The sequence below is a fragment of the Nomascus leucogenys genome, chromosome 1a (genome assembly GCF_006542625.1).
Source record: "Nomascus leucogenys isolate Asia chromosome 1a, Asia_NLE_v1, whole genome shotgun sequence".
NCBI classification, from domain to species: Eukaryota; Metazoa; Chordata; class Mammalia; order Primates; family Hylobatidae; genus Nomascus; species Nomascus leucogenys.
In genome coordinates this window covers 24,647,823-24,664,272 of record NC_044381.1, presented here as the reverse complement: position 1 = coordinate 24,664,272, position 16,450 = coordinate 24,647,823, and the positions used below count along the sequence as shown (strand labels likewise).

The window sequence follows — 16,450 nt, the reverse complement described above, 5'->3', positions numbered from 1 at the left end:
GCAAATCACATGATCAAGATTGACATCAGTGGCTTGGGGAAGCATGTACTCTTCCCATGGAAGTAAGGGAGGAAGGAAGGGAATATTTTTGAGAGTAATGTAATTTTTTTTTTTTGAGATGGAGTCACACTCTGTTGCCCAGGCTGAAGTGCAGTGGCACAATCTTGGCTCACTGCAGCCTCTGTCTCCTGGGTTCAAGTGATTCTCCTGCCTCAGCCTCCAGAGTAGTTGGGATTACAGGTGTGCACCACCATACCCAGCTAATTTTTGTATTTTTAGTAGAGACGGGCTTTCACCATGTTGATCAGGCTGGTCCCAAACTCCTAACCTCAGGTATCCGCACACCTCGGCCTCCCAAAGTGCTGGGATTACAGGCATGAGTCATCGCAACCGGCCCAAGAATAATATAATCTACTGCACACCCTAAATATCTGCTAAAGTACTCTGTACTTTGAGCTTTAAATCAAATCTGCTCAGGCCAGGCATGGTGGCTCACGCCTGTAATCACACCTCAAATAAATAAATAAATAAATAAATAAATAAATAAATAATAAATAAAATCTGCTCACAGCCCAGCTGGTTGGTGGTATCATCCAGTCTACACAGGGACCTCTAGTCCAGAGCTCTTCTACTCATTGAATTAATTCAGTAGATGGATAATTTGACTGTCTCGTATTGTGTTCCTATTTCATACTCATATCTCCTTACTTACTCCCCCCAAAATAATTTACACAGATGCGTGTAGAAGATTTTGCTGAACATCTGGAACAGCAAAGAAGTTTTATATCTCTATGTTCATATCTCTAGATTGGTCAGCCCCCTCTCCGTAAATTATCTTTGTGTCTCGCCCACACACAGCCTCTCAAGTTAAAGCTTGCTGAAGAATTCACTCTTGTCTCCAAAATTCTGAAAGTCTTATCTTGGCTGGGCCACACCTTTGTGCAACTTAGCTCAGCTTTTTGAATTCATTCAACGTAGGTGTATTGAGCATTTGTCCCCTCCATCTGAGGAATTTATAACCTAGTAGGGGAAATTAATAATTTATGTTATTATTTGGGGCCAGAAAATTCTTTGTTGTAGGGTGCCATCCGGTGCACTGTGGGATATTTAGCAGCATCCCTGGCCTCTCTACCCATTAGATGCCAGTAACACCAGTCCCACCCCCTTGAGCTTTGGACAACCAAAATATCTCTAGACATTGCCGAATATCCCAAGGGACAAGATCACCTCAGTTGAGAGCCGCTGCTCTAATACATGGTAGACTTGATAAGACTTCTGATAAAACAAAATAATGTGCTAAGAAACGTTCAGAGGGAAGCGATGTTATTTCCTGGCAGTGAAATCTGTGAATGCCTCATGACAGGTGGCATCTGAGCTGAGACTTCAAGAATGGTTGGGAGTTTGAGTTGAGTTTCCCAGAGGAGGAAAAGACATGGGGTACATGTGGGCAAATAAGAGTGGCTCTATTTGACTAATGCATGAAGTGAAATAGGCATGTTGGTGGAGTGGAGCTGATAGGTACTGGGAGGCTAGATACCATGGGGACTTATAAGCTATAGGACTTCTACTTTTACCCTGAGTGAAATGACAAATATATCAGAGCTGTGTTCATTTGGAGGAGGTTAATTTGGATGTAGGGCTTGCCTTCATAACCCAAAGTAATGGATTTTGATTTGCTGCAAAGACTTATCCCTCCAGAGGTCATTTTTCTGACACCCAGGAAGGAAACAGAAAGGCCATCTGAGGGGCACAGTATGTCGCTAAATAAGTTCATGCCTGGATCTTGGTGTTCCTTACCTTTCAGAAAACCCCACTCTGAACTCCTTATTTTAGGTCTAAGTCTAATGGCCAGTTCCCAAGAGCAGATTAAAAGATGGAAAAAGAGGGCCAGGCATGGTGGCTCACGCCTGTAGTTTCAGCACTTTGGGAGCCTGAGGCACGAGGATTACTTAAAGCCCAGGAGTTCAAGACCCACCCGGGCAACATAGTGAGACCTCACCTCTACAAAAAAAAAAATTAAAAATTAGCTGGGCATGGTGGTGTGTGCCTTTAGTCCCAGCTCCTTGGGAAGCTGAGGTGGGAGGATTGCTTGAGTCCAAGAGGTAGAGGCTGCAGTGAGCTATGATCATACCACTACACTCCAGCCTGGGTGACAGAGTGAGACTCTATCTCAAAAAAAAAAAAGATGGAAAAGGAGGAAGGCAAGGGAGGGGACTTATATAGGCAGACACAGACTCAGCAGCAAAGCTTCTAGCACAACAGAGGGGAAAGAGACCAAAAGAAAAAATGAATGAATGAGTGATTGAATGAATGAACCAATGAATAAATTCAGATCAACTAATTCAAGAGGCACAGCAGTCTAGAGTTTTAGCAAGAGAACATTTATCCCTTCATTATTCCTGAAGACATTGCTGCATATCAGTGCCATCCTACTATGCCAATATATGTAATGTTTAACAAGTTGGGGGATGTGGAGAACACTTTAGAACTCATGTGGTAAGAGTTGCTCAATGGTTAGGAACAGAGTCTAGAGTCAGAGCATCTGGCTTGAATCCTTGCTTCAAGGCTCTGTGGCACTAAAGCCTGCTTTACTAGGTTACTTCACCTTGCCAAGCCCTAGTGATCTCATTGGTAAAATGGGGATTCCCTACTCACAGGGTCATTGGGAATTTTGGATAAAATAATCCACATGAATTCTTAGCTCAGTTCCTGGCACAGAATAAGTGCTCAGTAAACACTGGTGGTAATTATTATCATTTCACTGAAAGAATATGGCTGTTGAGACTTTCCCCAAATCATAGCTGCAGCTGCTGTTCTGGAATATTTCCAGAGGCTCCTGGCAGTGCTGAAATTTCCCTTTTATAAAATACATAGGATGGCTGTGAAAATTGAGGAAAGTTCCAGAAGGCAGGGCAGTTGCATCTGTCTTCTTCATTTCACCTCTTTTTGGCAGTAGAATCCAGGCCACAGAGGGAGAGGACACTAGGCTCCCAAGGGTAGTGGCCACCAGCTATTTCTTGGCAACATACTTCCTTTGAGCAAGAATGGCCCTTTACTTTTTGGCCAACCTGAGAGAGCACTTACTCTGAGCCGGCCAGGAGAATGTGAAGCTATTTTCCTTCTGATGTTATGTCCTATGCTATGTAAATATAATCTCCCTCCAAATAAGAAAGGTGCGCATGCATAGGGTTGGCAGGGAGACATCGAAGCATATTGCATAGTGGTGGCTGTGAACCAGTGGAGGCAGTGCTGTGTTGATTTCCCTTGACCAATGTCTGCCCAATCGCAGAGCTGGAAACACAGGATGCTGTGTAATGTAAAACCTTGGCCTGGCTCTTCAGCATAATGTAAAAGGAAGGCTGCCAGGAAGGTACAAATCGCCCAGCAGGAAGGAGCTGCTCTCTTGCCCGTGGATGGCAGGACAATGAAGTAACTTGTCCTTTGTTTGTGTGTTTTCCAGGCTGGAGCAAGAAATACAAACGCTAGAAAGTGAAGAGTCCCAGATATCTGCCAAAGAGCAAATCATCCTAGAGAAACTGAAGGAGACAGAAAAATCCTTCAAGGACTTTCAGAAGGTGAAGAAAACAAACACGATTTCTCGAAGTTATTTCCATGGGGAAGTAAGGCCTAGCAAAATGGTGCCAACTGGGAAACAGGCCAGTTGGCATTGATGAGAAATCTGAGCCACAAACTCTATGAAATGAGGGGCAGATGTGTGAGGACCAGGGGCCATCCCGAAGCTAAGCATGACATATCTTTGGGTGTGGGACCATCTGGCCTGCTGCAAGGCATAGGGAAGAGTCATTAGATTACCCCATCTGCCTGCTCTCCGGATCCCTGATATGCCTCGTCCTGAAAAGCCTTCTCTTATTGGACTCTAGAATTCTAAAACCAATTCTGATGAAGCAGAATAAACATGCTCTTTGTGGCTTTAATTATAGTTTGCTTTTTGAGTCTTTCATTATGAAAAGGCCAGAAGCAACACCCTATGAAGTGGACATGAATTCCAAATACAAAGAGTGTAAATACATGAAATTTTACTGTATATAAAAACAGATGGCGCCTGTAATCCCAGCACTTTGGGAGGTCGAGGCGGGTGGATCACGAGGTCAGGAGATCGAGACCATCCTGGCTAACGTGGTAAAACCCTGTCTCTACTAAAAAATACAAAAAAATTAGCCAGGCGTGGTGGCGGGCGCCTGTAATCCCCACTACTGAGGAGGCTGAGGCAGGAGAATGGCATAAACCCGGGAGATGGAGCTTGCAGTGAGCCGAGATTGCGCCACCGCACTCCAGGCTGGGCAACAGAGCAAGACTCCGTCCCAAAAAAAAAAACAAAAAAACAAAAAAAAACAAAAAAAAAAACAGATGGTACCGTGTATCAAAGAGTAGAGTCTGTAAAACCATTAGGCTCTGAACAAACATCTCAGGACCTCTCTCCATTTTATAACTGTTTCTGCTGTACCTATGAGTGACAGAAAAGCAATCTAATGAAATCAATTTAGGATGGGATTTTCTGATATCATTCTCCAACATGACCAAGGATATTTGCCAGATCATTGAAATAAATCTCTACTGGGAGAAATTTAGTATAAATTGGAAATTATAATTTTGGAATTCTAAATAAATTGTCCAGAAGAAAAGAGATCATTGCGTTTTCCTAGCACAGTCAAATTCTGGGCCTGGGCATGGGAGAAAGATGGGTTAAGTCTTTAAAGATGGGAAAAGACGGGATTGTACCCCTACATGTAGAGTAACGCTCTGCCTTGTTTTTGTTCCTACAGGGTTTCTCCAGTACAGATGGAGGTAAGTGCTCTCTGCCCCGACTGTAGATGAATGTTTTAATCCTGGTCATCTTAGGGGGTTTCATTAACAGGGGCTTAAGGAAGAGGTACTGTGTTGATTTGTAAAGGCATCAGAAGAAGTAGCAGCGCTGGTCGCAGGCCACTGAGGAGGTCCACGTTCCAAGCCTTCCTGCCTCTCTTCTTCAGGAACTGTCTTTTGGCTCACTGTTTCTCCTCTTACAAAATTGGCCTGGCTCTTCTCCTTCCCATTAGTCCCAACGCTCACTGCTTGGGCCTCCCTTGAAAGGTACCCAGCAAAGAAGAGTACTAACATCAGGACCTGGTCCCTTGTAGGGATGAGCCCATTTGTCTTGGTGGTTAGGTCCTCACGTTGAAACACACGTGAGAAGTTTAGGAAATTTGGGGAAAATATTTGGTGTTTGGAAACCTTTCTACAGCTTCTGGATTTTCTTTGCTTTCTCTCTCTCTCTCTGTCTGTCTGATCAGACAACTGTCGTTTCTTCCATAGAAACAGGGCTGGGCAAAAACTTCCCTCCCTGTGTGGGATTGTTGGTTCAGAGCATAGGAAGGCAGGAGCGGGGTCCTGGCTTCCTGGTGGCAAGAGCAGGTCTTTCGCCTTCTCTCCCTTCCCTACCTTTCCTCTGTCCTCTCCTCTCCTTACCTGAATTGTGGGGATGAACTTGAGATTGTGTACTTCTCACCCTTCACCTTGCTCCCTATCCTCAGCTGCAAACCCATGATTCCTACTTTCATTTGGCCCTCAGCTAGACCTGCTTTACAATGCAGGGACTTGTTGGAAAGACCAGATATTGTCTGCTCACCTGGCTCTTAGAAAGTCACATTCTAGGGCTGGGTGTGGTGGCTCAGGTCTGTACTTCCAGCACTTTGGAAGGCTGATGTGGGAGGATCCCTTGAGCCCAGAAGTTCAAGGCTGCAGTGAGCTAAGGTCACACCAGTGCACTCCAGTCTGGGTGATAGCAAGGTCTTATATTAAAAACAAACGAAAAAGGTCAACCTCTAGACTAGGAAGATGATCAGGAGCCAGGATAAGAATTGGCATTCAGTGTTTTCCCAGTGTCATTTGGAAATATATGGGGAAAGGTTTAAAAATGTGTTTCTCTGGATTAGTCAAAGGTATTTGCATGAAGGATAGCTCTGACTTTGGCAAAACAAACAAACAAAGAAACCTGTGATTTTTAAATTTTTTTCCCCTAGCAGGAGACCTGGATTTTGTCTCACCAGGTGATCTTTAGGAAGGTACTAAATTAAACTTCATGCTCTGAGTGCATGTAAGCAGGGCCAAGTCATGTCCAAGCTAGCAAGGACTCTAGGAAAAGCAGACCTACAATACTTCTAGGAAGTCTCTATGGTGTGACCAAGTCAGGCACTTGTTCTGTGCTTTGGGGGTGGGGCACAGATTGAGGAAGTGGCCTTGGGGAATTGTGGGTACAGCATGGGGAGGATGGCAGGCTTCCCTGAGTCTGGGAAGACCTGAGACGTGCCACACAAATAGCAATAATACAGTGCATGTCAGGCTGGGATGCAGTGTGGGACACGGACCCATGAACACCTACCCAAAGAGTGCATGTTGGCCTTTTATGCTTTCACTTTTTTTTTCCCTTCCCTTCTCAAATCAGGAATTTCCCTAGACATCTCTCTGATAATTAGGGAAGGGAAAGACCCTGTATGTCATGTTCCTGAGAAGTCTGTGTGGGGCATGGAGACCTGTCATACTCTATAACTTGTTAACAAGCAAAAATGCAGCCGCATCATAAACTCTCACCATCTCTTTCATTTTTACCTCAAACTTCTTTCATTTTCTTCTGCGTTGCTTCCCATTATTTTCACTCATCCACCTAAGCCATTCATAGAGGTGGTAAGAAGCCTAGTCGTAACTGAAAAGAGCCTGCAGAGAAAGTTGCCCACAGACTCTGTCTTCCAGGATGGGGGAGCTCAGGCTTAAGAGGATGCAAAAGTCTTCGGGATCTCATTTCTTAGGAAATGGCCCAGGGAAGAGTTTCTGTGGTCTTACCTGTCACCCTGCATTATAATTCCTGCCATCTGTGGTTATCACCAAGCCTGGGTGACCTCTTTGTCTGTCATACCACATCTATTAGCAAAGAAAGAAGTTTGAAGGCGGGAACACGTACATCCCAGAATGTGATTGATGTATATAGAGTCACACTGTGGTGAAGCACATCCCAGTTGAGGGACTTTGGGATGTCTCTTTATCTTCTCGTTCTTCAATTTCAAAGGCCCCAAGTTGCCAAGACCCTCTTAGAATCAATCAACTTGCTACAAAAAACTAACCAGATATTATTATAGAACAATGATGACTTAAGAAACACAGTTAATTTCTGTTGCGTGCAGATTACAGAATCCAGGTCCAGTTAGGATTATATAACTATACAGACACTGCAGATAAGCAGCAAAAGCATCCCAACTCGTGAGGTGCTATGAGATAGCTGCTGGTGTCTGGGTGTGTAATGATCCCATCTCAGGTACCGTAAGTGTGTCCCTCTATGCATGGCAGAGGAAACAGAGGTACCGTACTGCTAGATCACCAGTGGCTTTTGATTGCATGATAGCCTGGGCAATCAAGAACAATTTATTCTATTCTTGAGTAGAATCTCCTGGTCATATACATTCTGACACCCCCTCCCCTCCCTTGCCAACACACATTGTTGTTACATAGCAGAACACTCATCTATTGGGTGGGTTGGTTTTCACTGTCTTAGGCATAATGTCTTCTACAACTGTAAGTTGCATATAGTATATATCTGGTGCTAATTCTGTTCTTTACCCACTGAGGAGGGAGCTGATGCAAAACTCTTGCCAGAACAGACAAAGGAAAATGTCTGTCCTGGGCCTATCTCAGTCCTTGGTGTATGATACGGATCTTCTTAGGTTCCCATCCCGTACCAGTCTGTGGTGGCTTAGAGCGTTTCCCACATCAAAACCTTCATACCAGTTATTTGCAAACCTCAGTCTTCAGTTGCCTATAAGTTATGTGTTTGTTTGTTGATTTATTTTGAGATGGAGTTTCACTCTTGTCACCCAGGCTGGAGTGCAGTGGTGCCATCTTGGCTCACTGCAACCTCCACCTCACAGGTTCAAGCCATTCTCCTGCCTCAGCCCCCCGAGTAGCTGGGATTACAGGTATGAGCCACTGTGTCCAGCCTAAGTTATGTTTTAAGAAGAGTTTTCATCAGTCTTGTTTCTCTGGCTTAGCTGTTTAGATTCTTCATAGCTACTGTAAATATTTCAGCAGGATTAGAACTAAGAAGCAGCACTCATCTTTAATTTCTACTCTGTAAGTTACTGCCTTCCACCTTCTCTGTCAGTGGGGAGAATAGTGTTAGACTATTCTGACTTTGGCAGGAAGAGGGCAGCTTATTAATTGAGGCCACCTGAAGAAGTTTTTCCCATTGAAGGTTTGGCAGGCCTGTTTGTTACTCTTTATGCTGGTCTATCAGATACTTCCTGTCTATATAACCTTAGGGTTTAGTACTTAATCATATATTGAGGGGGCTGCTCTGTCCTCTTTCCGATGCCCCATTCTCCACTCCTTCTCTTGCTCTCTCTCTTTTTTTTTTTTTTTTTTTGAGTCAGGATCTCACTCTGTCACCCAGGCTGGAGTGCAGTGGCGTGGTCTCAGCTCACTGCAACCTCCGCCTCCAGGGTTCAAGCGATTCTCCTGGCTCAGCCTCCCAAGTGGCTGGGACTACAGGCACGCACCACCAGTCCTAATTTTTGCATTTTAGTAGATACAGCGTTTCACCATGTTGGCCATGCTGGTCTCAAACTCCTGACCTCAAGTGATCTGCCTGCCTCAGCCTCCCAAAGTGCTGGGTTTACAGGTGTGAGCTACTGTGCCCAGCCCATTCCCTTATCTCTTAACAGAAGCCATGTAGCCCAACCCTCCAAGTGCTGTAGCCTTCAAGCTTGTAGCCAGTAAACATCTGGCAAAGGTAACTCCATCATCCACTCCCATCTGACAGGGAGCTGTCTCCTGGAGGAGGCTGAGACATAAGCCCTGGGAATCACATGTTCTTTCAGATGGAAAATTCCCTGTCTGTAAGTAGTTGTTTTTGGTTTTTTTTTAACTGCTAAAACATTGAGTATGCAGACACACATGTGACCAGTCCATGAGATCTCACTTGGGCTCCAGCCTCCATCTTATTTGAATGCAGAAAGTCAAATTCATCAAGATCCCATTCCACAGATTTCTGGAAATTATCAGTGAATCTTGGAAGTTCTACAAATCTGCTCTGGTCATCCCTTCTTTCCTAAACTGACCCTCTAGTCCTAGATTACTGCTTCATTCTTCCCACAGACAATTGTCACCCACCTGCCCCTAACCCCCCCCGCCACCCCCTCAGGACCACTGACCTCAAGCTGCTGCTCTTTCTAGTTCTGCCTTGTGCTGCTTTGGGGCACAGACCCTTCCCGCAGCCTTCCACAGTGAGAGTTAAAGGAAAGAAGTCTGTGACCTAAGTTTAAGAATCATGGAGGTGGCTCACACCTGTAATCCCAGCACTTTGGGAGGCCGAGGCAGGCAGATCATGAGGTCAGGAGCTCGAGACCATCCCGGCTAACAAAGTGAAACCCCATCTCTACTAAAAATACAAAAAATTAGCCAGGTGTGGTGGTGGGCGCCTGTAGTTCCAGCTACTCAGGAGGCTGAGGCAGGAGGATGGCGTGAACCTGGGAGGCGGAGCTTGCAGTGAGCCGAGATTGTGCCACTGCACTCCAGCCTGGGCGACAGAGTGAGACTCCGTCTCAAAAAAAAAAAAAAAGAGAGAGAGAGAGAATCATGGAGGTGCAGTTCAACATGGAGAATAATGCACAACTTCAGACATGTGGCTACACCCACAGGCCCTGACTCAAATCCAAAACCATCTTCAGGGGGTCCCTGCAGGCTGCTTTCCAGCCATCTCCCAGTCCACCATCATCTCAAAGGCTCAATTTCCTTCCTTGCAGTAAGGGGCGCCTTCAACCATGTCTGCCTTATCCAGGATCCAAGCTCCAACACATATAAGGCACCTGAGAGGGAAAGCAACTTGAGCCTCACTCCACCCTAAGTCCTGCGTTCTAATCTTCCTTTCTCATTCCTTCTCCCCAAATGGTTAATATGGAAAAATCTATTTTTTTTTTTTTTGAGACAGATTCTCACTCTGTTGCCCAGGCTGGAGTGCAGCAGCACAATCTTGGCTCACTGCAACCTCTGCCTCCTGGGTTCAAGTGATCTTCCTGCCTCAGCCCCTCTAGTAGCTGGGACTACAGGTGTGTGCCACCATGCCCAGCTGATTTTTGTATTTTTAGTAGAGATGGGGTTTTGCCATGTTGGCCACGCTGGTCTCAAACTCCTGACCTCAGGTGATCCACCCACCTTGGCCTCCCAAAGTGCTGGGATTACAGGCATGAGCCACCGCGCCCGGCAAAAAATCTGTTTTCTTAGAGATACTCTACCTTTGCCTATGAACATAATGGTCTAATGTCAATACATTCTGGATTGTTCAGACTCATTTGCAAGTCAGCAAAGGGTCTGGTTGGTCTAGAACAGAACTAAGCCTAGTCCAGTGTCTGCAATCCTCTTCAGCAAGAAATGAAAAAGAAAGCTGCTAGAATGGAAGCAGTATGAGTGGGGATGCAGAGGAGGGGTCAGTGATGAGAAATGCGGAGGAGGCAGAGGCTATTGAACAGATTGGATACCAGCAGGGGAAAGAGTGAAGGGTGCTGCTGAGGATCCCAGGTGAACTGTGGTGCTCATGAGCCAAGATAGAGGACAGGAGAAGCAGCAGGTGAGCAGAGATACAAGGTCCATTTTGCGCATGTTGAGTTTGTGGTGATTGTGGGATATTCAGTATAGACCTACAGTGAGCAGTTAAGATGTAACCATTGATGACAGATGGACGTTCCAGGATTTTGTGATATGGTCGTGATGCAAGGAAGGAATCACATCTCATGGTGCCCAGCTTTCTGGAATCTTCCTGCTTTCACTTTCCCACTTCTTTCTGGGGTGTACCCAGATTTGTCTTGTCTTACCTCAGGGGTTTCCTCCTTTCCTCCAGTACCTTGGCATGCTTGCTGATGTTCATGCTCCCCAGGTCTCACCTCCCTAAAGAGGCTTGTCGAGGTATTTGCCCACGCAAAGCTAATGGGCTCCTTCTTTTGCATAGCAACATTCCCTGCAACTGGGCTAATGGTGGGCTCAAGGGGTGTTGTCATTCAGAAGCTCAGGACTTTCTAGCTGAAACACCAGCCTGCAATATTGAAAACATGAGATCTATTCTGAAGTCTATTTGTTGTAATGCTTATAAAATTGGTCTTTTGAATGAATCAGGCTCATAAAGCTATATTGCCAGTTCAGGGAATGAACCGCATAATAATCAGACACAGAAAGCTTTATTTCTGGTTCAGAGAATGGATCTGTTTTTCAGTGCTGTTTAATGCACATTTCCAGTTTGATGTTTTCTATTTGTCAATCCCACCAAGCTGATAATGGCTCCCACAAGCCCATCTCTGAATCTTCCCCCCGTCACTGAACTCATTGTCCTCCTAGAATCTAGAGCTTTCTGATGACTCTTCTAATACATAGAGCCATCCTGGGGCTTGAGCTCTCTGGCCAGGATCCCTCCTGCCTCAGCTACTCTGCTGAATACCAGTCACTGGGCAAATGCTTGTCTTTGTTTACCCTGATCCTCCTGTTCAGTGGCCACCTCAGCGGTCCATTATGTAGGGCAGACAAGCTGCTGTCTCGGCAGTGAACCCATTGGGCCTCCCAACACTGTGACTAATTGTATTCCCTGTTCTCTGCTACCAGATGCAGTAAATTACATTTCCTCCCAGCTTCCCGACCTGCCAATCCTCTGTTCACGAACAGCAGAACCATCACCTGGGCAGGACGGGACCAGCAGAGCAGCTGGTAAGTCCTGGGGACCTTTGGACGCTAGGATGGTCCAAGGGGCTTGCATTTCACTGAGCTTTATTAATGAGATGAGTGCCCTGCTATCCTTACATAGGGGGACCTCGCCTTCAGCCCAGACTCAGACGCAGCCTTCACAGTGGCCACACAAGGCAGGCACCGGCCCCAGATGGGTAATTGAGGACCAAATGGGAAGGAGCCCTGAGGAAATCATAAGGCATTTCACCTCTGACTTCGGGGGAGTCTTTCTTTGGTGTTTGTGGTCCTTATATCTGTGTTTATTCTCAAAGTTAATCTGTATTCTGCCTCCGGGGATTTTCATTTTCCTCATTGGAAATATACAAATTGAGAGAGCCATCCATGATGGAAGCTGGATGGGAAATATTTTCAAAGCCTATGATATCTTTACAGAATCCTTTGGGAATTGAGCTATTTGTATATTATGAATACATATATTCGTAAGTCTTCCCATTTCTGGAGTTATTTCTTAGCCACCGTGGTATATTTGGGAGGAAAAGAAGCAATTTAAAGAACACATGTTACTTGCTAATGTGTCTCACAATTGGAAATTTTGCAAATAATACATTTATGAGTGTTGAGTATAGGGAGAACCATGCTTTGCTCTGCTTAATGCAGATGTACCTCAGAAATCAGAACTGGAAGGATGCAAACAATAAATCTCTGCACCAACCCTTATGATCTACACAGAAATGTGCTGAGGGCTGAGGGTTAAATGGAAAAATGAATTGCCCAAGGTTGCATGGTTAGTTACAACATAGGTGACTTCAAATATGAGTATCAGATTCCGCTTTGCATATTCTAGGTAAGTGTACGTTTAAAATAAATCACATAATGACAGATTTTATAAAGTGAAACAATCATGGATGTTTAAGCCAGAGGATATCTTTTGTATAGGCCAACCTGAATATTTCATAAAGCAAAGAATCCCTCATTTTAATACAAAAGTAAAATAAAAGGCAAGTAAGAATTAACATAGTTGTCATGTCCACTGGCTAATTTAAATATCTGTTGGGCATCTCTGTAAACATCTTAGCAGATTACTTTTATGTACAGACTCACAGAGTCCTAGAGATGGTTGGGACTGTAAGTGGTATCTGGTCAATCCAGAGCCAGTTCCACATCTTCCTGGACAGTGACAGGATGGATAAACAGGAACCCGCAACCTGCAGTTACGCTTCAAAGGACTCACTGGCAGTCACTTTAACATTGGACTCTTTAAGTACTCCAGGGTACACTTCTGAGGTCAACTTAGGTAAAATGTGTTTAAGAGTCACACACCTTCCCTCTGGTTATTAGAGACATGGGTGTTGATGGTTCCTGATAGTTGTGGGTAAACAACTTCTCAGGTCCTCTGCACAAGTTCCTGCACTTCAAAGGACACAGGATATAATCTAACATATGGATCAGCTCATGGGAGGGTAGGGACAATGTATGAGAAATAATTTTAAGGGAGAGAAAAAGAATTTGAGCAGTGTGGGTAGTCAAAGAGTTTAAAGTTCAAGAGTAACACATGAATGTGATTGTAGTGCTGTGTAAGCAGGAATACACATTATTACCACAACCCAGCTCCCTTTATCTTTGAAGATCCTACAAAACATGATTTTAAAAGCCAATGCATTTTTAAAAGTATAATGTGATCAGAATCTTTTTCAAAGTAAGTTTACATATGTTTCTGTTGATTAGTTAAGAGTTAACTTGCATAAATGCATCTACTGTGGGATTACATATAAGCAGAGCTGTGGAAGGAATTGTATTTGTTACGATGAACTCCTTTGTCCAGGCTGTTTAGGGAATGGGATGTTCAGATTCATGATCAATTATGGTTAACGGTGACTACACAGAGCATGTGTGGCTTACCAACCAAGGGTACTCACTAGAATTCTCCTAGATACAGTCCATCTTGCTTTAGGAATGTCCTTTTGGAAATTTATATAACCTCAGGGACATTTTGACAAATGTCTCTTGTCATTACTGAGTAGCATAACAAATATCCTGGTTGTTTGGCATTTGGAAGGTTTGGGACTCTGTATAAATGGGAATTGCTTTAGAATCATTGCTTTTCAGAATTAGGAGACATCTATTCCAATCCTTTATCCAAACATTGAATCCTTGACATAGCAGCCCTGTGAAGAGGTCCTCAAACCCTGGCCACACACCTCTGTGATCCATGTTTAATCTTCTTCCAAGTTGCCCATTCCATCTTTAGTTGGTTCTGACTATTGGGAAATTCTTCCTCTGATGGAGCCATCATTTATCTGCCTTCATCTTCCACCCACTTATCCTTATCCTGCCCCCTGGAGCTACTCAGAACACATCTAAGTTCTAATTTCCCTTCAAGTATTAGAAAGTCACTGTTATTTACTGTTTTTCCCAGATCCTCACTCTAAATCCCCTTCGTGCTCACAGCCCCAGTCTCTCCAGCTAGTATTGAGATGATGAGATTGCCTTTGGACACCCTTCCCATCCCTGTCCCTCCCCTCTGCACACTCTTCACTTTGTTGCTAGTCTTCTTGATGTATCGTGCTCAGAGCTACCCAATGCCTTCTGAGCTATGCTGCTCACCCCCAAAATAGAGCACGACGCTGCAGACCATGTGGCTGACTTTGCTGGCAATGTGGCCTTTCAGCTTCAGTTTTGAAAGGCCTCAAAGTCATTTCATGTGTGCCACTGCTCAGCCTCACTCCGTTTATCCATAGAATTGTTGCTTCTGAATCATTTCAGTTGAAATGTTCAGTCTGTTTCCCCTAGCTATACATATACTACTTTACCTGCTCATACATAGAAGGACCTACAGAATTCTTTTGCTTTTTAATCTCAAAAGACAAAAGTAAGCATGAGCTATGCACTTTTCTGTCCTTTGTAGATTTGCTATGACTATTAAATTTCTTCTTGTTAGATTGTCTCTCAAGAATGTTGCGGGTTTCATGGAGGCATTGAGGAACCACAGCAGGAAGGGGGGTAGGGGAGTGATGTCATGGGATTTGACAGGGCTCTGACATTCCCTCCCATTTCAAACACGCGCAGTTCTTCCATCCTTGTGTTTACATGTTGTGTTTCTGCATCAGATTTCCCTTGAATCTAAGGCTTAACAAGTTTTGAATGTAGAAAACCCTCTTCTCTATTGTTAGGGTCTTTGTAGCTCACGATTATGGTATCCTCATAGCCTCACTTTGCTTCTCAGTTTAGTACCCCCTCAAATCTGAAAAAGCAATCTTTTATTATTTTTTATCATCTCACTGCTGAAAATGTTGCATGTTGGAACCAAAGTCAGAGCCCTGTGGCACACCATTAGAGATCTCTTGGCCCTTGATAACCCTAAATTCACATCTTTGGGGTATGATCATGCAACCACTAACAAGTTAATTGTCTTAACACCCAAGGCTCATGTTTCTGTGTAGTCCACAGGAATATAAGGGATTCTGTGATGATCCAAATACTCTGGATCTTTTCAAATGCAATTTGCCTATTCTTTCCAGAGACCTTGAACAGAAAAGAAAATGAGATTAATCTGCATAGTTTCTGCTTGATGAACCCATGCTGGCTCCTTGTCATCTCTGTTCTTTGAAGGCTAACTTTAGAATTTAGCTAGTCATGATGTCAAGCTCCTTCTGTGTAGTTTAGGATCCCCTCATTCTCATTTTTGAAAATCAGACCTTTGAGTGTGAGCTTCCAGCACCTTTCCTGGTGTTCAAGATTCTTGAGACAAATTCAACAAGGGAACCGGGACCCTGATCCCAAAGCACTAAAAGCCTTTATATCCCTGCAGTGCTATATTATTTTTCCGATCTTCTCTGCTCATCTAGGCTTCACTTCCCTTTCTGCCATTTTCTTTCTGGCACTTTACAGGCTGAAAACTCTCCTTCTTGACCAAAAATAGAAGCAAAATCAGACACAAGAAATTAGCTTGCCTTTATTATCCATCAACATCACACCTTTGCTGACTTATTTTTGTTACTACTAAGGTATCTTGGAAAAACAATTGATTCACAGAAATTTTTGATCACTGTTTTTTTGGGGAAGAGTTACAATTTTTTATTGATACATAATAATTGTACATATTTATGGGGTACATATGGTATTTTGATACATTCATACAATGTATAATGATCAAAAAGGGTAATGAGGATATCCATCATCTCAAACATTTATCATTTCTTTGTGTTGGGAACATTCAAAAATCTTCTAGCTATTTTGAAGTAGACAATAAGTTATTGTTGGCTTTAGTCACCCTACTCTGTATTGAACATTAGAACTTATTCCTTCTATCTAAATATATTTTTGAAGTTAGAGATTGTGCTTTGGGATGAGAGGGAGAACCCATTCTGAATTAATTTCCTCATTTTTATTGTCATTGACATCACAATAGCCATTTTTATATTTCCAGCCCAAAGAGAATATGTGAACACATATTTAGATGTATAACCATTTGCTCGAAGGATAAAACTACCCATATGTATGTTCATTCAATAAGTCAAGCATGTGCATTGCTTGTCTATCACATGCCAGGTGCAATGCCAACTCCTGGATGTTTCTTTTACTGAGATGACCCTGACCCCCCATGGACGACACTTACGATCTGCTTCCGTCCTACTGTACTTTACACATCACTGACTCGTGAACCACGCAGGGTGTTCACAGCACCATAAAATATCAAAGCTGGATAACTTTCATTGTACAAATGAGAAAATGAAGCCCC

General features: G+C 43.8%; 1 protein-coding gene across 6 annotated transcripts in view; it reads left to right on the top strand.

The window, feature by feature from the left end:
• The window catches only part of PALM2AKAP2 (PALM2 and AKAP2 fusion), a 526,900-nt gene that overhangs the window by 289,987 nt on the left and 220,463 nt on the right, over window positions 1–16,450 (top strand). For 5 of the 6 annotated variants that reach the window (XM_030823221.1, XM_030823189.1, XM_030823172.1 and 2 more), the window contains 3 exons: window positions 3,461–3,575; window positions 4,785–4,806; window positions 11,632–11,733. Coding sequence is in view for 5 of the 6 variants with exons in the window: in XM_030823189.1 (XP_030679049.1) it covers window positions 3,461–3,575; window positions 4,785–4,806; window positions 11,632–11,733 (239 nt within the window). In the remaining variant the exon portion in view is untranslated. The remainder of the gene's footprint in view (window positions 1–3,460; window positions 3,576–4,784; window positions 4,807–11,631; window positions 11,734–16,450) is intronic. The other variant, XM_003260340.4, reaches the window with a different exon arrangement.